The sequence below is a fragment of the Xenopus laevis genome, chromosome 5S (assembly GCF_017654675.1).
Source record: "Xenopus laevis strain J_2021 chromosome 5S, Xenopus_laevis_v10.1, whole genome shotgun sequence".
NCBI lineage: Eukaryota > Metazoa > Chordata > Amphibia > Anura > Pipidae > Xenopus > Xenopus laevis.
Window position 1 is genome coordinate 78867379 of NC_054380.1, and position 25926 is coordinate 78893304.

The following is a 25926-nucleotide window of genomic DNA, read 5'->3' on the forward strand; positions in this document are numbered from 1 at the left end:
AACTGTGAACCAGAATTACATTTTAATAAATAATAAGTTGCATAGAATATTCCAAATATTCAAATACAAAGTATTTTTTTAAATTGAGAACTCAGTGTAAAGCTACATATTTCATTTATTTTTATTTCTGTAGAAGGAGGTTGTTCTTACCTTACCAAATTTTTGAGGTAATCAAAAAATGGAATGCTAAGCAGGTCTGATCAATATATAGACTTACCATGATAGTTGATGGCATTATTATACAAATAAACATGGCCTGGAAGTAGAATTGTAATAGTGTGGGCACTTTCAATGGTAAGCAATAATTGATAATGGAAATTACTTTCATATACACCCTTAGGTATTTGTCTTACTGCGCAAGTGACCACAGTATCTGGACTATCTCTCTATTTATATACATACAGAACAGTCCAACATTAGTGATGGGTGAATTTATTCGCCAGGCGCGAATACGCGGCAAATTCCCGCAATTCTCCGCCAGAGAATAAATTCGCGAAACCGCAGCGAAAATTCGCCAGTGTAAAAAAATGGACGCCGGCACCGTTTAGCGGATTTTTGCCCGTTTCGCGAATTTCGGCTCAAATTCGCCCATCGCTATCCAACATCTGTAATGCACAATCGATTATGTTGGAAAATCAGTTGGATGCGTCAACTCATATGTGGCGAGTCAATCCACTAATACATATTCATTCCAGCAGAGTCGCACACCATGTTTTTAAAAAAGTTAAGTTAGATATGCAACTTAGAACAAATACTCATCTGTACGGAGGTATCGTGATGTTTCGGGCACCATCTGCACCCTTTCCCAAGCTTATCTCCATGTGAGTAAAACAGCAAAAACGTTAGAAGTGTCTTTAAGCTTCTCGTCTATAAATTAATCTATTTATTGATACTGACTCGGTTATGAAAATCCTATGAGTGCCATCAACCTCAGAGGAAATACTACAGGGGACCCATCATCTTTTAGGGGATGGATATTGCAAAGTAAATGTACATTTGGGTGGTTATTTATCAAAGGTCAAATTTCGAAGTTATGTGAATTTTTTTTTAATTCTAATAAATTTGAATGTACTCACAACTCAAATGGGAGGTTATTTATGAAAATAATCGAACGTCTAACATTCGATTGAATATGAACGATCCGAAAATTTGAATTGAATTCAAATCTTATTCAAATCGAGTTTTCCTCAGAAAAAAAACTTGAATGTCAGAAAGGCAATTAACATCTTCAAATGGTTCAATGGACCTCTGCCATTGACTTCTACATGAACTTGGCAGGTTTTAGGTAGCGAATAGTCAAATTAGAACTGTGTCCAGGGCTGAGGTGTGATAAATCTCACATTCTAAATCAGTGGCTTTAAGTTTTGTTTCTGAGTTTTGACCAAAATGGAAAATTTTAATTTACCATTCGAACTTTAGAAACTGCCCCTTGTTGTAATGACACTCAATATATTGATTTCATAACTATTTTATTGTTGGTAACATTTATTAAGGATCCAAATTAAGAAAGCACCCCTTATCCGAAAAACCCCAGGTCCTGAGCATTCTGGATAATAGGTCCCATACATATATAACTTTTTAAAAATGTGTTCAGCTACTATGTTTCAATAGTTTCCTTTACAAAGAAAAGAATAATGAGTTTACTTAAAAACACACTTCCAGACCCCAAGCACTCAGAGTGAAATGATTACTTTATGTAATGCAATAATTTTACCTTAATATATTGCTCTCTATCCTGTTCTTGACTTGAACTTGAACCAGCTATTTGCTTATACCGTTGAACTTTTATCTTCAGCTGTCTTGTTCGTTCCTCCATCGACAAATTTGCTGTAAAATATAATTAAACATCTGAAAGTGGAATACATAAATTTAAATACATTTTGAAAGAGGAATACAATGTACTCCTACATATAAAGATCTAGATCTAGATCAAAAAAATTGCCTGTGTTTATTTTAGCTGCATTTTCTATTTGAAATAGGATTATAAAGTGCTTACTTTCAAAACCACTATACACATGAAAAAAAAGTTTTTGGAGCCTGCCTAAATTACATCTTTAATCATATAACTGTTGTGTTGCTGATGTTAAAGGGTAACTAAACTATGATGCTGCAACAACGGTATCAACAGGATCCTATAACATCACCACTCTTTGCCACTTTGTTTTGAAATTACCATCCTGATTGCAGAATGTAAATTTACAACAAAAAGCTATGCAGACCCAGTTTCATTGAAAGATTGTAGATCTTGCCCTGACAAGTTTCTGGGTGTGTTATATTTTCTGATTTTATGGTTCTTTGACTACTGCCGTTCCTGACTTATGATTCCTGAATCCTGACCTGTTCCTGAATACTGACTAAAAGCTTTGATTAACAATTTGGATACTTTGCCTTTGTTTTAACCTTTGTTTTAAGTTTGCATATTCATCAGTGACATCTTCCCCCAAGTCCAGACTGGTCCAGAATGCCTCTCTGACCTGATGTTACAGTTGGGGCATGGAATGTTTTGTGGAAGCACTGTCAGACCTGGAGGAAACTTTTTAAGAGATGGCCAGACAAATGGAAGCCTAGGAAGCCCAGTAGAGATACACTTGACAATTTTTGATGTCTGTTTTGCACATGGGCCTCTGATAGACCTGTAGTCTTTCCTGTGTCTGCTGCCTTATTTAGCAGCTTGAATTCAGATTCCTCCACAGCAGTAATCCTCAAGTTTAAAGATTCCTCATGCACTACCCAGTCATCCCACTACATTACAGTGTGGGTACGGTAGACTACATGATTTTGCTGCAAAGGTGAGGTTTTGGCAAAAGCATCACCCTTCTGGGAATAGAATGCTCCTCTGGTCAAACATGATAAGGTTTTTCTGCAATCCTTTAGCACAATCTTTAATGCTAGCAGCAGTGGCTTGCTCACAACTTATGCAGATCTGCCAGAGTAATTATAATGCCACTGATTTTTGGACTCTTATCTTATGGAGTAATGTATAAAACACAGAACTGTTGTCCTTATCCTTACTGGTGGGTGCTCTACTTAAAGAGACATTATAATCTGTTATTAATAGTACTTTAGCCCCAGTGGCTCTGGGTTACCCTGGTTCTGTCTCCATAACTCCACTTTGCATTGCTCTCTCAACCAAATAACTTCATGTGCATATTGTTTTAAAACTGTCTATCTTTTCCTTTAGGTTGTTGGTCTATTAATTCCACTGATCATCAGACTCTGATGGTTTTTTAAAAAACTCTTTCAATCCACATTCCCTATGTCTGCCCTACTGACCTTCTTCCTGGGACTCACTGACGCAAAACACTACTTATCGCCTACTGAAATTAAGGCAATTAAAGTGGCATATTTATTATGCTGTGAAAAAAACAGCAGGATGATACACCACACATTGCCACGCTTTGCCATGTAAGAAACAGTGTAAAAAATTATGTTAAATTTTTACTCACTTTTTCTTATGTAACTTCTGCTGAAAGCAATGTAAAATAATGGGGTCACATTTGGCATTCGCATGGTGTAGAATTATACACACCTTCGCAATTTATTTTACACAGCTTTTTAAACGTTTTTGTCTGCAAATTTAATTTTACATAGCATAATAAATATGCCCCAAGGAGCATATTCAGAACAGTTTTCAGTGTTGGTTTATTTGGCCTTCTTCCTCTTGACCAACTAAAAGGGACAAATATTTCAACTAAGCTTGTGATGCCTACAATCTTATTTGTATATGTGAAGGTCACTGATGAAAGACACACCTTTAACACCTGCACTATTAATACATGGTAATGCTCTGTACCAGCTGTCTTCCAGGAGTTTGTCAATTAAATATTTAGAAACTTATTGTGGTAATCAGTGGTGTTGACATGAATGACATCCTGTCTAATTATTGTATTCAGGCCTGTGAAATTCCCTTCCAACAATGAGTTTGAAATAGACAATACTTAAATCTGCAACCCAAGATTGACCTCTCCTACTATCACAAAACTATTATTACATTAATTTATAATATACCAAGATATTCCCCAAGGCTGTACAAGGTACATGATTATTGACAAAGAAATGGATGCATTAATAAACGAGGGGCATTTCCAAAAATGAATCACAAAAAAAAGCTATACAAAGTTTTTTTCAAGGTTTTATTTTCTCCAACTGCCCCTATACTACTTCTTGTTTGCAAAGGAGGAAAGCAAATTCATTGTCTCTGCAAGCCATAGAAGCCTCTAATTCCTAAAAGAAACCTTCACCTTCTTGTTCCATACTCAAACCTCCCAATCTCATCTGGCTTATAACTTGGAATTTGGAGTAGGGGCTATCCTTTTAGACTGATGGTAAACTCGGTGCCTACTTCTAAAAGGTACAGTAATTGGGTCTTACTCACTTATTTACTCAAGCTTGTCCTAAAAGAGTGGTAACACCTGCAGGAAGATGCATCTCAATATATCACCATTTAGAATTCACCCTTTTATCACAGCAGTTTACGTTTAAAATGTTGCCTCTAGTAGTATCTGAAAATAAAGCCTATAACTACCTTCATTTTGGTCTTCTATAGTCTCTGCTTTCCCCCATCCTTTGCTTGTCTCACCTTGGCAACTAGTTTAACTATTTTTTTCATGTTCTTCATATTTATCACCTGCGAATCAAAATTAGCTTTGATTCTAAACACTCTAATCTTGACCAGTATTTCAAAGAAAATGTCATTAAAAACTGCAAATATGGGTTCTTAGCACCTTGGAAAGGTGATACTGTGAGGTCGCTTGACAAAAACTACACAATTCTGTGACATAACAATGTAATCACTTTAGTGATTTAGGAATGAAAATATACACATACATATTTCAACATTAAAATAACATTTAACTAATGAGTAGAACCCTACCTTCTTGGAAGGACAACAAAAGGAATGGCATTTGAAGGTAGAACTGCTATTTGTACAGGAAAGGAGGAATACAATTGTTTCAAGTTGTCTTGTTTACAGTCTTATGTGTTTCCCCCTCATACTTTTATTTTAGCAGAATAATCTCTGAGTACTCTTAAAGGAATGTTTGATTTGACGATGGGCACTTGAGGTAAATGGAAAGTGTAATTCTCACTAAAGAAGCAAGCACACAAGAAGTGATTCGCCATCTCTAATGTATAAAGCTGATACTTTTATCTTATGACTATACTTCCCTCTTAACAGGAGATTTAACATACGATAGTGATACCCCTGGTTTATATTTTTAAATATTTTTCCCTTTATAACATCTTCTTGTTTAAGGGCACTCTGGGAAGCTGCAACAAGGTTAACCACTTTCTTGATGTTGATCTAGCACTCCCCCTCTTCCTTGATTGTTATACAAAGTGCTGTAATTAGGGGACATTAAAGGAAAAGTTCCTTGTAAGGATAAAAACTAGATACTCTGTGCAAAATGAAAAAATGTTTCTAATATAGTTAGTTAGCCAAAAATGTAATCTTTAAAGGCTGGAGAGAGAGGATGTCTAACATAACAGAACACAACTTCCTGATTTTCAGCTCTTAGTTAGTCAGTGACTTGAAGGGGGGCAACATGGGACATAACTGTTTAGTGAGTTTGCATTTGATTCTCAGCATTCAGCTCAGATTCAAAAGCAAACAGTTATGGCCCGTGTGGCACCCCCTCAACACTGATAGGTTATTGCCTGGTAACCAATCAGTGGAAACCAAGAGAGCTACAAAGCAGGAAGTAGTGTTCTGTTCTATGTTAGACATCCAGTCACTCCAGCCTTTATAGATTACATTTTTGGATAACTAACTATATTAGAAAGAAAGATTATTTTGCACAGCCTATCTTTTTACCCAGTTTTTATTTTTATACTGAAAAATTCCTTTTAGAATAATCACCTGAAAAAGGAGGAGAGACTAGTTACTTCCGGTAAAACAATGTGCTTATAAATGTGTATTTATGTGTAAAAAATGTCATCCAGAAACGTATTATACAGAAACAGTCAGGCCATCATCTCTAGACTCAATTCTAATTAAAAATTTAAAAAAATGATTTCCCCTTTCTCTGTAATATTAAAACAGTATCTTGTACTTGATCCTGAATAAGATATAATTAATTCTTATGAAAGGCAAAACAATCCTACTGGGTTTAATTTATGTTTAAATGATTTTTTAATGGACTTAAGATATGGAGACCCAAATTACAGAAAGACCCCTTATGAGGAAAATCACAGGTCCCGAGCATTGGGACATCAGGTTCCATACCCGTATCATATTTTATTTATCTATTTACTCAGATATGAATAATAATAATTTTATTTTATGAGAGAATCCATCATCTACCTCTTGAAACTACCTGCCCAGTCCTGGAACATAAAGGTCAATGCCCAAAGCCTTGTGCACTTTGCCATTCTATTTGTACCTGTATGTTATTCACCCAATTACACTGAAAACTCTGTGGGGCAGGGACTTCCTTCCTATTTAGTCTTTTACCACGTGGCACATGTATATTTATACTTATTTACTTACTATTATTTATTATATCATTGCCCTCCCTGTGTGGAACTGTAAAATTGAATAGCTCTGCATATACTAGAGTATTTTATAAATAAAGTTATACATACTCACGCATATTGTATGGAAACAATACAAAACTTAACAGGAGAAAATTTATATCAAAACATTATAAATTCATTCTATTTATCTCCAGGTGAAAGACTCTAGTAAAATTATTTTGGTATACTTTCATAAATTTAGAGGCTCTGTCATGTAGAAGTTATTTAAATGTAGGGGACTGGTAAATGTATCTGCATTTATAGTACATTCCCCTAAAGTTTGGCCACTTAAGGGCCCCTTAGTTATACAGGAGCTAGACGCCATTTCCTGTGTCAAAGCATGACCCCTAATTATCCCAGATTTAGCAACTTGATGGCATTGTGTTGTGATATACTATATGCTGAGCACATATAAGCTAAGGGTCCAGTTTGTTAAGGGAGAAGTGGAACCTAGAAAGGTCAGGTCTAGCAAGTGATAGGCTAGCTCACTTTCATAGCTCAGTCTAGGAGTGTTATTTATCCGAGCATCTGAGGCTACACCGAGGAATGTGAGTGGGATTATGATCCCGGGTACCAATTGCTCAGAAGTATGGAATACGCATTAGAGTTCACTCCATTTAGGGAAAAGGCTGAAAGCTGGGTGTAACTTCTTAGTCACTGTTTATACTATCCTTCCTGTGGGGACTTATAATAACCAATGGTACTTGAGTATGTGAGTATGGTGAGTATGTGCCTATCCACTGCTGTTCATTTTCCCGCTTATATCTGATTGAACTCCTATGTGAATTATATTTAATAAATCTGTTAAGTGTTCAAGAACCACTTTTTTGATTGTTACAGTTATACTACACCCTGCCTCCACACCTTTGCGAGGGCTTACTCCTGAGGAATATATGTCTTTACATTGGGGTATAGCTACTATTGTAGAGCAACAGGGCCACTCATTTTAGTATAAGCTTACATAAGCTAAAACTTTAATGATGACCAATGAACAACATAGGTTCACAGATGTGAAGGTAGAAGTAAAATGTACAAACCAGATAAAAAAAACATGCCTGCCTATCCTGGAAATAGTTTAAGTACAGTTTCTTGTTTTGGGACTTGTACGTGTTAAAACCACCAGCATATATTTGGCATAAGAAGAAAGATATTGATAAAACCAAGTTAAATCTACATTCAGCTACAGACAAATTATCTAATCAACTCAATCAGCTTACAATATGACTGTGTGGTTCTATTATACCACTTAATCAGAAAAATATCCCACGTTCTGAATGATTCCAAATTTTGGACAAGCAGTGGCACAAGCAGTAAACCTGGTGAAAGTTTCTGGTGAAAAGCAAATGTTGGGATGTGAAAAATGTTGTAACAAACAGAGCAATAATATTTGGCTTACAAAAAAATACAGAAAAACATGACTCATTTTTCAATTTTCAAAAATTTCAAAAATTAACCTGCAATAAACAACTCTTGTATTCATTCTGAACAGAGGAAAAAACTTTATAATACATTTGCCCTTTAGAGAAAAATAGCTTTTTTTCTGGATGGTGGGGTTCTACATAATACATCCAATACCTGTAGCAGGATTCAGGAGTTAAGGATGGCTCAACTGATATGGGGTGTTACCATGAGCCCTGTAATTTTAGACTGGGAACCATAACTAACTAGGAATGTCTATGACATAGTAAAGACAAATTCTGATACAAAATTCACAAAGGGAAGCTGGGCGAGTAGTGTAAAATGGGAGATGGACCAGGTCTAGTGCAAAGTCATTATAGGTATGGGAACTGTTATCAAGCATGCTTTGGACCTGGTGTTTTCTGGATATGGGATTTTCAATCATTTGAACCATACATAAGTTTTGTAAAAAATCATATAAACATAAAATAAAACCAAATGAATTGTTTTGCCACCAATATGGATTTATATAGCTTAATTAACATTAAGTTCTTTTTAGTATTTCCACTAATTCTACTGATGCCTGTGGCAGTTGATTATTTTAATAATATTTACAGTAGATAAGATACCCATATTGATTCCATGTGCATTATACACCTTTGATATACACAGAAACTAATATGTAATGTAGGTTATCTGGTAAAAATCATAGCAGCATCACTTGGCTTTTAGTAGTTAAATTGTAGTAATTATCAAACATATGCATATTTACCTTTTGAAGATGAACTAAAACTCTCTGGTTCTTGAATGTTTTAATGCATGGAATAATGAAAAACAAAATAATAAAAATTAGAAGATCATACATTAGACACAAACAAATTGCAAGAGACAATCAACAAAACAGTACAATATAATTAAAATAATAGAAGGAAGAAAAAAGAGCTGACCCACATAACTGCACCTTCCCATCTGTAAATTCCAAGACTCCAATGAAGCAAAATTAAAACTTAACCTTTAATGAATCGTTAAAAACAAAGTCTAGAGAGCAACATTAAAATTAAGGTTAGGTATAGGAGGCTGATTGACACGGTAACACCGGGTTCGAGGGGAAATGTGCTAATTGCACTTAAATCAATACAAAGTGGCGGTTGGAGCACAAATGGTAGTTACTTAGCACATCGGCCAAACTACACATCTATCTGGTACAACCAAGATTGCCCCACACCAAACCAACCCCTTCACCCACTTAAGGATCCCTCCCTTGTGGTATAAGGTTAGATGAGTGAGAACCAAAGGTAACAACAGCCCTAAAGCGATTGAGTACGTTTAAAGCTCAAATGTACCAAAGGTACAAGTATCCAAATAGTATCAGACCCACGGATCATTCAATTGTCCAACCACTTCACCCACAAAGGTCCCCTCCCGATCCGATCACCCAAGTAGCCAATTCTATGTCCCTATCAGACGCCTGCCTAACCAGAAGCTAAAAATGCGCCTTTGATGGGCGGTGCTCCCCAACTACTAACTTTTTTTTTATAATTAAAATAAAAAGGCAACTGTGATTTGCACAAGTAAAAAATAATAAAATACCTATTACTGAGATTACTAATGTCAGCTCCATTTCAAAACACATTACCCCCAGATTATATTTGTGTCTTTGATATGTATGATAATTGCTGATTACTCTCCAATAACTGATTATTCCCTAATAGATTAACAACACAGTTTTAATTGGGAATTGAGCCATTTGGACATAAGCAAAACAGGGCTTGTAATTTCATGGTGTAATTGACATTTTTCAATTGATTAATTGCAGGAATAGTATAATTTAGAGGACTAAAAATGTATAATCAACAAAAATACTATATTCATCATTATTATAATCTTATCTTATATATTTTTAATGAATGCATGCCTTCAAAATTAGGCCACTGTAGCACACTACTGAGAAAGCAAACATCTTTGTTAAAAGTTTAAGAGCATTTAAACATTACACGAGTTACATATTTCCTTAAAAAATATGTGGTCTGTCCATAGAGAGATGCCAACTATCTTTTCTACTACTGATTCACATATTTCATTGCTTACGTCGATGCAAATTATTTTTCAAATATTTATGTTTATCTAACAAGGATGATAAGCACTGAAGCAGTTTACATATGCATAAATAAGGAAGTGAAAGGCACTCTAGTATAAAATGTTTATAGTAAAAAATAAACTCAAAAAAACATTTGCTTGTATAACCACTAATATATTATAACATATTTTCAATCAATTTCATTAACATGTTCTTTTACAAATGGGCTGATGGTTAACTAATATTATATATATATATATATATATATATATATATATATATATATATATATATATATATATATATATATATATATATATATATATATATATATATATTATAGATGGAATATTTCTGTGCGCTTTGCTTATTTTGGTTCCATGGCACCTGCAACAATTAATGATTCCGTGTGCCAATGTTGCTGGCCACCACTTACTGACTGTATCTTTAAGAATACATACATACAGTACATTCATAAGGAAGTGTTGCGGTTAAAACTTTCTCATGCCCCTTTCTGACCAGCGGCCAATATATTAAAGTCTGGAAGTCTTCCAGGAGCATTTAATACTAAATAAACACAGAAAAGAATGTCTTATGTTATGAGACAAATCTAAATTGACACATTTTGCTCTTGAGACAGCCCAGGATATTGCCATGCTGAAATACTATTAGCTAAAACATTTTCATATCATTTACACTGTACCGCAAACTTTAGACCTATGTATTTATTTGTTGTTAATTAAGAGGATAATAGCAAAATCAGTAATTAGTGGACTGAACATGACAGTTAAATATATTATCTGATGGATAATATATGTTTTAACAGCAAGACATTTCACATACTTTTGGTAAAAATATTTGACTTTAGATACTAAGGGGGTTATTTGTTAAAGTCTGAATGCCAAAACCTCGAAAAAAATATTTACTATAAAATCCGAATTTTTTATCCTCAAATTTTTTCGAGATTTATTAAACCCCAAGGATGGAAAAAGTCATAATCCGAAAATCAAGCATCTCAGTCCTGCCAAAGTTGTATATAAGTCAAAGGGACAGGTCCCAATCCTATTTAGAAGTTTGGACCTATTTGCTCTGACTTTTTTAATAAAAATAGTCAGAAAAATTCAGACTTTGATAAATAAGGCCCCCCAAGTAGATTGAATGTATTCTTCTTTAAAAGTTTAAAAATTCCAATGGAAAATTAGAACATTTGTACATATTGGCAACATCATTTCTTATTTTGAAATTGTCATCTTAACAATCTATTAACAGTCTATTGAAAATATACTGGATGAAAAAATAAGGTCATCATTATCATCTAGATGGACTACATTAAACAACTTTACTGCTGACCTAATGCATAGAACAGTATATATAATATATATTTTAAATTTATTTATTTATTTATTTATTTAGGAGTAAATGCACAGGCAAACTAACTGCGGCAGTGGCAACAGTTTATTGTGGTTATCACTAACTTTCTACATTTCCATTGGTTATTTTTCTTACATGCCATAATAATATAATAAATTATAACAAGTGCAAAAAATGTCTCTGATACTGGCTTATTCATGAGGAATGTCAGATTGTACTCATCTGTTTGTGCATTGTCACCTGTCATTTTCTTTTATTTGCGTATTGCATAAAAAGTAACTATAGCTTGTCTGGCAAGAAAGTAAATTTATTAAATGCATTCAGACAGGATCCATTTATAAGCAGATGTCCTAACTATGATGTGAATCATTGGTGATCAGTACAAATGTAATTTATATGCAAATAATCCAACTATAATTGAAATCATTGGTTACTTTGCCAAAACCTTGCATATGTTTAATCTGGTTCTGACTTTCCAGCAAGCAAGCCAGCTTCCAAAGCAATACGTTTACAGCCTCTCTACATTTATGAGAACAAATGTACCAAACTTCCCTATCTTTATGAAAACAGTTTTAGAGATGTGTTTAAGGGCAAACTTTTAAAAAAAAGTTTTTCAAAAAAGGTAGAAGCATCAATTACTGAGTCCTGAAAGTATAAGGCTGCAAACTTTCCCCAGGTGTTCAACAGTGAAAAGAGCAGTTCATACATACAGTACAATAACACTAATACCAGATTAAGTACCGCCTGTAGGCAGAAGGTTTAAAAGATATAAAAGCAGCCAATTACTTTCTAATCTACTTCTTAATGACAAAGTAAGTTCGGAGCTGATAAGTACACCCATACAACATGCAATTTCCCATATAACTGCACCCTTCCAAACCAAGGCCACATCACCATTAAAGTAATCTAAACATGATTCCTACTGTTTTAGTAGGATATATGGAAATGAAAAACCCAAATTCAAAACATTACCATTAAATAGATATAGAGAGACTCAAACTTTTAAGTACTGAATTAGCTAAACGAAATTGTTTAAATGATAATCTCCTTGGAGATGTTAAGTCAAGTTCTTCCTATACCATTCGATTTTTGAGAGCAGATTCATAACTGAAGATATCTGTAGATTTTGGCTAGGCATATGCTAAAACCTGTAACTGACAAAGTCAGTTTGAAATTAAAAGTAATATTATATAATGCTGTAGAGAGTGTTTCATCCAATTATTATTCATTATATCTTTCATTATTTCATTATATGTGTTATAATATTTAATACAGTTCAATGCTGAAAAAAAGTGTACTAAAATAAAGGCAAGCTGAAAGTTAAAGGACAAATCAGATATAATCTGATCATCTATTGGACAGATGATCGTGTTAAACAGTAACATTGCTCTCCAAGATAATGTATGTAACATGTTTTCATAAAAGATGTTCACAGCCAACAGAACATGGATGTCGCATATGTTAAAAAGAATTACCAGCTACAGTAACATCAGATTGACTTAACAGAATGTTTCCTACTATCAGAATATTTTTCAGAATAATAAGAATATTTACCCTGTACTGTAACACTGTAACACTGTACTTTAACTTGTAAAATGTTATAAGATGGTTAAAGTAGTAACTTTATATATTGTTAAGAAACAAAAAGTGAAATAAAGTTTTAATTTGCCAAAAATTAGAGGCAAATTTGCAATTGTATTTGATGCAATTAATCAGCAGAAAACATTTTATTTTACTGAATATTTTTCTAAATCAAATAACCCCATATTTCATACACATCTTATACACTCAATATTAAAACTAGTCTGGTAATAGTTTTCATAAATATTGTTGGTTAAATTGTGGTTAATGCAAAAATTTGCTCATATTGCTAGTATGTTTATTACACATATACATTTATTATTAAAGTAAGAATTAAAATGGAAGAGGACTATAAAAGAAATGAGCCTTTAAAATTAGTTGATTATTATGTATTCTGGTTATGACTTTCACAGTTGGTTAAATACCAGCTATTTATGTATCTTGTGGTGCACTGTTCACAAATAATTGCAATCTTTTACCATATAAAATCAAAAAACATGGAAGGGTCCATAGGAAGGTCTCTGCTCTATGGTCATCTATTGAGATCTCTATGGGCCCATTAACTTACAATCGAATTGCAATTTTTTCCACGAATCTTGAAAAATTTGAGGATTTCCATTTTTTTTCCCATATAGTTTTAAAGGGGAAAACAATTGTTTCGTAGATAAAACCTGCTGAGGTCATGTCGAAGTCAATGGCAGAAGTCACTTTTAAAATTGGAAGATGTCATGATCTGCGCTGGGTTTCTTACAGTAATGACATTAATTTGTGGTTTGCAGGCCGTAATTTGAAAAAATCATATGATTTGGGTATGTTTTACAATTTCATCGAGTCTTTTCCCTGACTGGATTTTTTTCTATTTAATTTATTTATAAATTAGGGAAAAAATGGATGGGAGTTTGGTCAAAGTGTTTTAATAAACTAATGAAAAATATTCAGATTTTAGTAAATAACCCCCTAATTGTAAAAAAAAACATAAAAACCTCTAATGCCAAGTAACAGTTGTCAAGGTGCTATAGAAGTCAAGAGAGCTGTGCTGATCTTATTGGACTGTGTTAAATCAATTTGGCCTTTTAGAGTTTTTTGGGGTTTTTTTCCCCTAGAAATAGTCTGAAAAACTCAAGTTTGTAGAGGTTTTTGAGGTATTCATATTTTATAGCATATCGTTTCTGTTTGTTCTTTTTGAATTTGGATCTTTTAATAAATTCAATGACAATCGTGGTTTTAGAGTTCGGGAGTTTAGTTGTGGTTTCAAAAAATCTAAAACTACTAAAATCAAACCTTTAATAAAAATGCAATTTTTGCTTTTTGGGTATATAAGATTTGTACATCTCATTCAGATGTACATCAAAGATGTGAGCTTGAATGTTGCTTGCTATTCTACTTCTGAGAATTCTCTTTAATTCCTATAGTGGCTGTGGTTCTCTAAGCAGAACCACGATGCATGTCTATTGTATTGTTTTATAAGAACAAAATTATACTTCAAAGACAACAGAAAATTAAACACAATTCTTCAGAAAAGTTAAATTAATAAGTCACCTGATAAAAATACTTATGATAGCACTGAAGAATGTGGTCAATAATTTTAGCAATCTCACCAGTATGTATATGTAGAAAAAAAAATTAACTGTTCAGATAACTGAAAGACTGACCTGAATATAAAAATATACTAACTTAATTTAAAAGAATGTGTAGCCCCCAAATTGGGTAGAATTGCATTTTAATGCATTTATTAGATAAAGATATGTCATGAAAAGATTTCTGTTTTTTCAGTAGGCTATTAACTGGGCAGATGATCAATGTAGCCAATTCCAGTAAATTTAACTTAATCCATCTATCACAAGATTCACTACAAGTTTCAAAAAGAAAATAGAAGCCTTTACAAACATATAGTAGAACATATATAAGACTTTTGGTTGTGTGAAAAGCGAGATAAATAAAATCACAAATAAGAATAAAGCCCAAGTATCACAGAATCTTGAACTGAGTACCAGCTAAACAAACACTGTTTTTACCCAAATAGTTTTCCAGCATATTCCCAGGTATGCTCAGTCTAATGGATTCTGTTTTATTTTCACAGTTTTATCATCATAGATACCAGTCAAATGAATAGATTATAATACCAATTATTATTGAAAAATAGCATAACACTCTAGTTTCAAATATCTTAATTTGTTTCCTTAATAAGATTGGCATATACACATGAACAAAATATGCAGTGTATTTACCCTTAAAAATAGTGACCATTATAAATCATTTGCTTCTGTATTAAATTCATATGCATAATAGGCTGCTTAAAACACATCAAAGAACAATTATTCAAGCAAAACAATGATAAGCAGATGAAACAATGACCACTTTCTGAAGACAAAAACTGAAAAACTGCATCTCAATGATTTAAAGTAGAACTTACAGATAGAACGAAAAAACTCACAGTCAATAAACAATATTCACCAATCCACATACATTTAAATTAAACCACGCCATGAAACACTGCTTGTATGTGTGGCTGGTGATATGGGCTACCTTGTTCTGTACTGTTGCTTCTTACTGGGACTTGCGGAAGCTGCCTTCCTCTTCGACTACTAAATGAAGAATCAGCTGATGACTGGCTTCCTAGTTGGTGATTTCTGAAGAAAGAAAGATTACAAAGCAATCATTGTCTCATTTTTTTGTTAATATGCTGCTACGATCCAATCCTGATCCAAGAAATTGATATTTTCATATTAATATTATACATGAAACATACCAACGCAAACATTCATGTTAGTCAGTGATGTTTAACCAAAAATCTGTAGAGATATGGTAACCAAAAATGAGATTGCCATAGATGCAGCATTTTCTCTTCCCCATGTACCACAAATGCATTGCCAATTACTGGTCTGAGAGAACCAAAGATGTATGTACAATTAATGATCTTAGAGTTCCACAGATGCACTGACATCTACTGATTTAAGAGTGCCAATGATGCATTTAAAATATCTTTTTTGACATGGCATAACGAGGGCACCACAGGGCTGGGTGCAAAGACTGCACTCGTTCCCAGTCTGCCCGCTGCCGGGAAACACGCAATTAGCCAACCCTCACCTCAGATTTTCTTGTAGTGCACACATTGTCTATGGGGGGAGGGGGTCACTTCATATGCACTATAACTAAAGTTGTTGATAAAGCAGTTCCCACTTGCTGTAACAAGTTTGGTTGGCTTTTAATAGTTAAAAGAGCTGCTTTGCCAGATGACATCTTTTTAATTGTTGTCAGCATTAAAATTATATTAAAATTCTATTGATATATGATATACAGTATGTATAAAACAAACATGGCACTACAGTTGTATTTTTCTAAATATCTGATATGATAAGTGCTGCTTTTGGATTAGTTGACATGTGCCAATGGCTGCCCAGATTTTCAGACTTGAATGTCCAATTGTTGTGCAATGAAACTGAAATAAAAACGGATCTATCAACTGATCATGTGAAGAATAATGTTAAACAGGGTTGTGTTTGCCTAATATAAACTGAATGAATCTGGCTGCCTCTTATATGCAAGTTGCTCTGTCTATTATCTTTACATTCTCTTTATGGTTAAAGGGCATGTAAAGGCAAAACAATTAAATCCCATTTTTACTTTCTTTAATGAAAAAGAAACCTATCTCCAATATACGTTAATTAAAAAATGTGTTTTGTTTTTATAAGAAACCTGACTGTATGCAGTGAAATTCTCCCTTCATTTACTGCTGTGGATAGGAATTGTTGGTCCCTAAATGCTGAGCAGGGAAACAATCATACTTATGAGCAGCAGGGGGAGCCCCGCCTTACTTCTCAGCCATGCAGTACTCAAGCAGCTTTGTTTATGACAAACCCTAAGCAGCCCAGACCACACTGAGCATGTGCACAGTCTTAGTCTTGCAAAGATGTTTAACAAAGTTACAAGATGGTGACCCCCTGTAGCCAACTTTGAAAGCATAAATTATTTGTTTGATTAGGCTTGTGGTGCAGTAAGTTCATGTTTACATTTAGTATACAAAATACAGCATTTCTAGCCTTATTCTATTTTAGACTTTACATGCCCTTTAAATATTTTATCTTTATAATCATAGTAATACTATTAGCGAATTATCCAAAATGAGAAAGCACAATAACAAAATTCTCCAATTAGCCTCTACTATTTTAACATTCCATTCTGAACATTCTGTAGCTATGACCTTTTAATTATCTGGCTAACCCCAAAGAAACAGTAGCGCTACAGAGCTTGGTTATACATTTCCCACAACTAGTTTGGCTTCTATGTGTATTTGTTACAAGATTACTGGTAATCAAAATATCTGGATCTGAAGCTTCAACCTCAATTTCCTGTTACAATAGCTTGATGTTATGCTATGATATACAGTTCAGTAAACAAACCTATATTAATTCTGTTTCACTTATTATTTGATACATAGTGCTATATTTTACTATTTATTTTTTAATCTTCAATCTAGCATTTTTTAAGAGCTGCAGACAAGACACTTGTATTGTAAATAGCTGAAAGTATTTACAGCATTTTGTAGCTCACCACTGATAAATAGCACGGCTGTGTATTTTGCAGAAAGAAAAATGTTAGGTTAAAGTAACGCAATAATGAACCATACATAAAAAAACATAATCACACAAATAAGACTTACTAAGCATCTACGACACTTTGGGTGTCAGTATATGGTATATGAACAACAGTTTTTATTTAATGGCACGGAACATATATGTACTATATTATTTATTGTAGAGTTGTGCTGCATAAGTGTCACTTTACTAATTTGTGTTCATTTGTTCAAGTACAAATATTCAAATAGTATTACAAGTTCAGTCTCTAACCTGATGGGAGGAAAAAGACTAATAGGAAAACTGCAATGGAGTTAAAACTTTGGGGCTTGACAGAACAGTCTGCCACATTATTCACTTCAAAGACGGAGACATTAAGGGGCAAATTTACTTAAGGTCGAATATCGAGGGTTAATTAACCCTCGATATTCGACTGTCGAAGTTCAATCCTTCGATTTCGAAGTCGAAGGATTAAGCGATATTCGTTCGATCGAAGGGTGTTAATCCACCGGTCGAACGATTTTGTTCGACCAAAAAAAAGATAGCTAAGCATGTGGGGACCTTCCCTATAGGCTAACATTGACTTCGGTAGCTTTTAGGTGGTGAACTATGGGGTCAAGGTTTTTTCTCTAAAGAGACAGTACTTCGACTATCGAATAGTCGAATAGTCGAATGATTTTTAGCTCGAATCGTTCGATTTGAAGTCGAAGGTCGAAGTAGCCCATTCAATGGTCGAAGTAGCCAAAAAAAACATTCGAAATTCAAAGTTTTTTTCCTCTATTCCTTCACTCGAGCTAAGTAAATGGACCCCTAAACATTTAAACTTATTGCAGCTAAGAACAATGCCCCCAAATAATTTATTTTAATAAAACTGCAATGAGAGACACCATAGGGAATATGACTTTTAAACTAGGGGCATAAAGGGGAAAACAATGGTGAAGGGTTTAAAAATAGAAAGTGGAAATATTACTGTATAGAAAAAAACTTTGCATGTCTAAAAGAGGAAAGGCAAGATAAATGGAAATGAATGAAGGGTACAAAAGGTTGCAACATCACCATATGTAACATCCACATATAATCTTACTACATGTAGGGAAGTGTTATTTGACCTTTCCCAAAAATGCATAACCCTGTGACTTAAATCTGGATCCACCAAAAACATAGCTGCTGCTTGCACTGCAGTGAGACAGTTTTCAGCCACAGCCTGGCCAATCGGCAAGAAGGATTTGTTTCTGACCTTGTGACCTCTCTGAAAGCAGTTTGGAGCCAAAATGAAAGTGAGGCTTAGGTTAACCAGGAATAAGAGAAGATGAAAGCATGGTCTCTGCACATGGTCTCTACTGAGAGCCAGCCTGAGATTTCTCTTCTCACTTGTGAGTAGGAAACTAGGGATTTCACCTATAGAACATTTACCCATATAGGGAATCCCATAGTCAGAGCACAGGGAGTTAGTTAACCTTTTCCAGTCAGCCATCATAGTGACTGGAACTAGTGCAGCTGCCTGAGCTATTGCTAGGGAAGTAATCCATGTAGGATAGATAGGACTTCAGCCCTGAGTTGCCAGCATGTACACCGGATCTGGACTGTGGATTTCCCATCAGCCTCCGTGATATGACTGTGCAGTGGATCTCCTCAGGAATTCAGGAAGCTTCTCCTACGCCAGCATTCCAAGCTCAGTGTGGATTACAGCTGCCACACTGCTTGTCTGTATCTGCTCTGCCTCACAGGATCTATTTCTTCTTTCACTATCACTGGGAGTTGGTGAGACCTTTACTTTACACACCCCGGGGTGCATCAATCTAGTGTTGCAACACATAACTCTGATCTTATTACTTTGGTATATCCCCTCAGACCCCTAGTGTGCACACTCACCATTCTTAAAGTCACAGTGGACATATTCATACAAAGGGTAATACTTATTACATTGTCTAATATTCATTGTATTATTGTTATTTCACTGTTCTTATTGCATTGCATATATTGCATTTCTAATATTACTGCATATCTGCCCATTGTGTGGTTTATTGTCTGCTACAATTGGTACCAAAATCACTGCTATTGCAGTTCCCAGGGATTTGTATGCCACCATTATCTGGTTTTAGCCCTGGGTGGAGGCACTTAACTTATCCAAACCCCGCAAATTTCCCACTTAGCGGAGGCTTGGGATCTATACTGTTAGCGCCACAGAGTGGCCCTGGATATTCCTGCCAAGAAAGGGTACATACATTTGGTTAGTAAAGAGAAATTTTGCATTCCACATTCACACACTCATCTTGGCAGAAGAAGAAAAAGTTGCATCAAAATAACTCTTTATCTGCTTCCAATGCGACTTACTGTGAGGGGCACATTTACTTTGCTCGAGTCAAGGAATAGAATAAAAAAACTTCGAACGATTCGAACTAAAAATCGTTCAACTCGAACGATTCAAAGGATTTAATCGTTCGAACGATTTTTCATTAGATCGAACTATTTGTGGTAAATCCTTCGACCGATATTCAAAGTCAAAGGATTTAGAGAGGATTTACATTAGGCAGTCGAAGATCGACGGTTAATTAACCCTCGATATTTGACCCTAGGTAAATCTGCCCCTCAGTGTTTTATTCCTGAAACTTTCTTGCAAAGGACTGCCAAATTAGTAGCAATTTATATGCATTACAGTATTTTCTGGCATACAAAATAGAGGTCCTGTTGTTTTATATCTCCTCTATGCCTGGTAACGTAGGGGTAAATGGTCAAAGATGTGCACAGATGGTGCAGGTCAATAGCATTCTAGCCTACATAGGTTCACTTTAAGGGGCAAATTTACTTAAGGTCGAATACCGAGGGTTAATTAACCCTCGATATTCGACTGCCGAATTGAAGTCCTTCGAATATCGAAGTTGAAGGATTTTACCGCAATTCATTAGATTCGAATGATTTTAATCCATCGATCGAACTATATTTCTTCAACCAAAAAAGATAGCAAAGCCTATGGGGACCTTCCCCATAGGCTAACGTCGACTTCGGTAGGTTTTAGGTGGCGAACTAGGGGGTCAAAGTTTTTTTAAAGAGACAGTACATTTGACTATCGAATGGTCGAATAGTCGAACGATTTTTAGTTTGAATCGTTCGTTTCGAAGTCGTAGTCGAAGTAGCCCATTCGATGGTCGAAGTAGCCAAAAAAAAACATTCAAAATTCATTTTTTTCCTCTATTCCTTCACTCGAGCTAAGTAAATGGGCCCCTAACTCTTCAATATTAAACAACAATCTATTTTGACTTGTTTAGTTAAATGCATCAGAACTGTATGAATTCAATAATGTGTTATTTTTTTTAAGTAGAATTTCTTAATCTATTTTACTTTTTTTTTTTTCAAACTGACCCCTGAAATACAACACACAATAATGTAGAACACAGGTTTGGTGAACTAATAGTTTTTCCCATTGTATATTCAAGTAGAAATAGTGTACATCTGTAGATGAAGGAACTAATGCTAATAAGAATGTACCAGTTTCAAAAAAGCAGAAGAATACAGTAGGGAAGCTTGTAGATGCGCAACTCTGCATCCTAATCCCTTTTTAAAATGAATAAATTAAGGGGCGGATTTATCCTAGGGTACCAGTGCAGGGACACAAAAACAATATTTGATTAAAGGATTGCTAATGTATTTACTGTGAAACTCTGTGACATGTTTCAGATTTAAATGACAGTGCTGAAAAGCAACTTTCACACAATTATTTACCAGAATTAGATAAAAATACATACAAATAAAAAGATGTATGTTAATTGCCTGAGCTATCTCAGACAACAGGAAAACCAATTTAGCAATACCCATTTATACCAAATAGCAAAACCAAATAGCAATACCCACTTATATAGCTTAAAATAGCTATTATTAAACATGATTGTTCTTGAAACCTGACTTTATTTTCAGTTTCAAACTTTATTATAATGTCCACTGTGTAGCTGATGGTACGAAAATTATTTAAATGGTATCCCATTATATAAACATCCAAGGTAAAAGATGATAGCAATGTCAGAAACATTACACATGTTGTGTGCCTTTATTGATAAACTAAACACTAAAATCAATATCAGTGTACTCTGATCAGACAAGTGCAAAACAAAGGTATATCAATCCTACCTTTCTATTTCAGAAACAGTGCTTTTCCTATTTTGTTTCTGGTTGTTAGATCTTTCCGGTTTTCTGGGCTGCCTGAGATGAAATGGGCCAGTAAAGAAATGAACAAGAAAACAGAAATAAAAATGCTGTAATGAAGAATGGAGCCCCATACTTAAGAACAGTCATTAGATCACAGATCATGAAATGAGCATTGACAAAACTAAAAACAAAACAAATGTATATGTACAAATGGGTGCTTAGGTATCCCTAGTAATTGTGAAATATATTTGAGAGAACAGTTGTTAGAGGCAGCCACAAACAACGCAGATTTTCCTTTTTATGCCAAGGTTCCTAAACTGAAGTTATTTAATTTATTTATGTTAAGAGACATAGATTACTTTTGATACAAACTTTGATATTTAAGGCAGAATTAACATTTCTTTTCTGATATGTGACAACTATGTATTTAAGCTGACTATATGCTTGTAAATATGTATTCACAAACTTAAACTACTTTAAATACTGGTGATATACATTGCTTAGGGGCTTGCATTTAGTGAATTTAAGCTTTTATTTGTCAGTACCCTGTATCAATTGGTGTACTTTCTACCTGAAAAATATTAGCCTTGGGGCGATGCAAAAATCCTACATCACGTTTGCGTTTCTTAGAAATAGGGATGCTCACTTTTTCTTTAACGGGATGTTAAACTCTGCTGTATTGCACTGCTCAACCACAATTTACTCTGTTGCTGCTGGACTACAAATCCTAGAGTACTTTACCTGTATACATACATGTATTATCAAGGTTAAGGCATGTTGGGGTCTCTTGTCCAGCAACCACAGGTCAGATTTGGAATACACATTATTTTGATTCTTTTATTAAAATGGTGCAAAGCACAAAGCACATGCCACAAGTCTCCGTTGCATTTATCCACAATGCACCATTTCCCCAGAGTAAATGCACCCACCTCAAATCAGTACAAATTAAATTTTCCAGGCACAAAGATTTGGTCATGAGTGAATAGTGTGAATTTTGGTGCAAGCTGAGCCTACAATATAAGGGTAAGCATGGGATTGCCCACACATTCACCCCCTACTAGCACACTGCTCACTAGCAAGGCTCCCTTTTTCCACAGTGCCCTATGCAACAAGCACATGATGCAGAGTACTGCTTAATGTAACACAGGTAGGAAGAATATTGTGCCCTTTGATGAACTTAGCACTGTGGGCTAATATAATTAAATGAACATATGCTTTGGTGGAGATATTTAAATGTATAATAATCCCATCATTTCTATAACAACATTTCTGAAATAGTCCACTGCCACAGTGCAACGCAGAATGTTAAATATCAACCTAACTGTATTAGGAAGACCTAGAGGGGTACCCCATGGAGACCTGTAAAGAAAAATGTTTTTTTTCTCTTTTTTCTTTTAGCTCCTCCTTTCTCTGCTAGACACTTGCAAATTATTCTGTGAAGCTGATGGGGAAGGGGTGCTTCTCTCCTACTTGATTGGCAATCAAGTATGAGTAATGTGTTAATTCAATTGTCAGAGTCCATCATAAAGGAAGAAATTTAAAGCTAGGGCCAGACGATTGTAGCTCTTGGCCTGCATTTCTCCGCAGGTAAAGAATCCACTCCCCAGCTGCTCCTCCGATCCTGCTTTGCCTGCACTTGGAAGCAGACAGACGTGACAGATTTTGGTGCCAAAATGCAACATTTTGCGCCAAAATCCACCCTGCCTTCAGAATCCATACTAATATTAACAGAGTATTTTCTCTTTTTGTAGCTACTCCCCAAAACAATTTAAATTCAACTTTACAAATACTGGTTTTCTTCTTTGGCACTGGAGAGATATATAACATATCTAATATAAAAAATACCTGCCTTGAACTTCTAGGTCATCTAACTGATGAGTGTCATTATCTGATCATGTAAAAATATACATGATCATCAGATTTTGGTCAGTCTCAACAGAATGTTGTTATTCAATCTGTCTGAAAATGACTCAATATCTACATCATATAACAACAGGTGCCCCTGTTTTTTGGGCTACAAATAGATATGCAGTTTTCTTTACAATCTGTATTAGTTACATCATTATCTGAAATAGCGCAGTTCAATGAAGTATAAAAAGAGAGTAGTTAAAGAGACAACATTTGTACACCACTAAACTGCCTAATAATAAAAAAAAAGTATTTCCTGGTTTAAAAAAAAAGCATGGACAAGTCACACGGTATGACACATTAAAATAAAAAAAAAAATCATAATTACAATGACATGACAAAAACAAAAAACACAGGCACATGGGATAAGAATGAATAAGTCTGTTTTATACCTTTCTCGTTCTGGTGAATGCAAACTAGTATCTGGTCTCAAGCAGTTGGTACTAGCACTTCTAGCCCTGTCAAGGGAGGGCTGCAGTTCACTAGTGCCAGTGCATTGCATCCAGTGGTAGAAGAGAAAGAGGAATAGGAAAGAAAAACAAAGAGAGGGGAACAATGTTAGATAGAAAATCATAAAAAGATGTAAAGTTAGCATGAATTTACAATTTCAGTTCCTAGGAGTAGGAACAGTAGGTGCTCCATCCTGAAAATGAGCATTCTTATGGCGATGTGAATTTTTGAATGTTGAGGCCTAACCCTTTTAGACTATATGTCTAATTTAAAATATGAAAATAAGATATTAGAAAATACATTATTTTTGAAGAAGTATGCTTTTCCAAAATGTGAAATTATGGATATTTATATAAGCATTTTGAATTGTGTTTCATTTACAGTAAGAATATATGATTACTAAAGCTTTAAAGGCATAGCTCACCATGAAATCAATTTTAAGTATTATGAAAACATTTGTATTATGTTTAATTATGAAAACATTTGTATTATGTTTAACTACTGTATACATATATTTTTTAGATTTTATTTGGATTTATTTTAGTTTTTATTCTTCCACTGTTCGACAGCTGCACTACTAAATAGTTGCCAGGTTTACTAACTCCAGCTGGATTGCAATGATATGAATGTCAAATGGAAAGTAATGTATAATAAATAATACAAATATGCAGTATGATATTGTGAACTATGCATTATGATTTTATGAATCTTAAATTCTGGTTTCAAATGAAACAACATAGAAAGAGATGGTTAATGGTTGCTTTGATTTTCTCTGTCAAAAAGTACATTTTTTTAAATCACATGAATTTAAGTACAAAACATTACAAAACTACAAGTGAGCTTCATTTGTTTTTTGTGGTGCAAATGCTTATTTTTATTTTTCCTACAACTATATGAAATGTTGAGGGACCTGTATCATAGAACAATCTTGGCAAAATAATACTGACCTTTTTTGGCAATAAAGATCCAATGGCTCTAGATGAGTTTAAATACACTGTTTAGGGGCCACCTTAAGGCCTATGGCACATTTAATATTTCTCTGCCAGCGCACAGTATGTTAGCCTGAAAACTCCAGTAGTTCTACAACTGTAGTTCTACATTTGACTATAGGCGCTTATTTATCATACTGTGTAAAAAATTAAAATCAAATGCACCATACATCGGCATCTCACCGCCAGACATTGCTAGATGAAAAAACACATTGGGTACTTGTTTACCACCAATTTATGACACTGTTTTTCCACTGTCAAACATTTTACACAGTTTGATAAACAGTCCCGAGTTCTACAAATATATGATGTACAGTGTGTCCTTTCCTGACTAATTTCAGGATTAATTAGCAGAAATGAAAAAGTTTGATCAAAGAGCATGATAAAAAAACATGACTTTGTTTGAGAAAAAAATAAACTGTATAAAATTACAGCAAAACATGAAAACAACTGACTGATAAAGTACAACTAAAACTTAATAAAATATTATCTGTAAGCAAGATATTTCCTACTTCACTACATATGGTGAATTCCTTTTTTTAATTTTGTATTTTCATTTTCTAAATATGCTAACAATGCTAAAATAAATAGTTTTAATCATTTCCTGAAATAGATGCCTTAAAGACAAACTCTTTAAAAATATTGTCAGAAACTCAATTCCCAAGTATTTGCACAAACTATAAAATTTGCTCATTTTTAGAAGTTAACACTGTGAACAAACATGAAATTTGGGAACAGCACTCTTCAACGATGAATGTAAAATATATCTCCTAAATTAATACAGTGGTTATTTCCATAATGATATATATATATATATATAATTCGTATTTCACCAAATTGGTGTTATCCACTTCCTTGGAGTGCTGTTATTTGGTGAAATACGAATTATCTATAGTCAACTGGCACCCAGGCCTCGACTTTCTCA

At 34.3% G+C, this 25926-nt stretch overlaps 1 protein-coding gene across 12 annotated transcripts in view; it reads right to left on the reverse strand.

Annotated features, from left to right (window-relative positions):
• Nucleotides 1-25926, reverse strand: part of LOC108717998 (regulating synaptic membrane exocytosis protein 1) — a 195401-nt gene that overhangs the window by 51164 nt on the left and 118311 nt on the right. For 4 of the 12 annotated variants that reach the window (XM_041564692.1, XM_018265499.2, XM_041564682.1 and 1 more), the window contains 5 exons: nucleotides 23955-24044; nucleotides 21637-21708; nucleotides 15467-15570; nucleotides 8684-8713; nucleotides 1715-1827 (listed from right to left, as the gene is read on the reverse strand). In XM_041564692.1, the coding sequence (XP_041420626.1) occupies nucleotides 1715-1827; nucleotides 8684-8713; nucleotides 15467-15570; nucleotides 21637-21708; nucleotides 23955-24044 (409 nt within the window). The remainder of the gene's footprint in view (nucleotides 1-1714; nucleotides 1828-8683; nucleotides 8714-15466; nucleotides 15571-21636; nucleotides 21709-23954; nucleotides 24045-25926) is intronic. The other 8 variants (XM_041564681.1, XM_041564683.1, XM_041564685.1 and 5 more) reach the window with 5 other exon arrangements.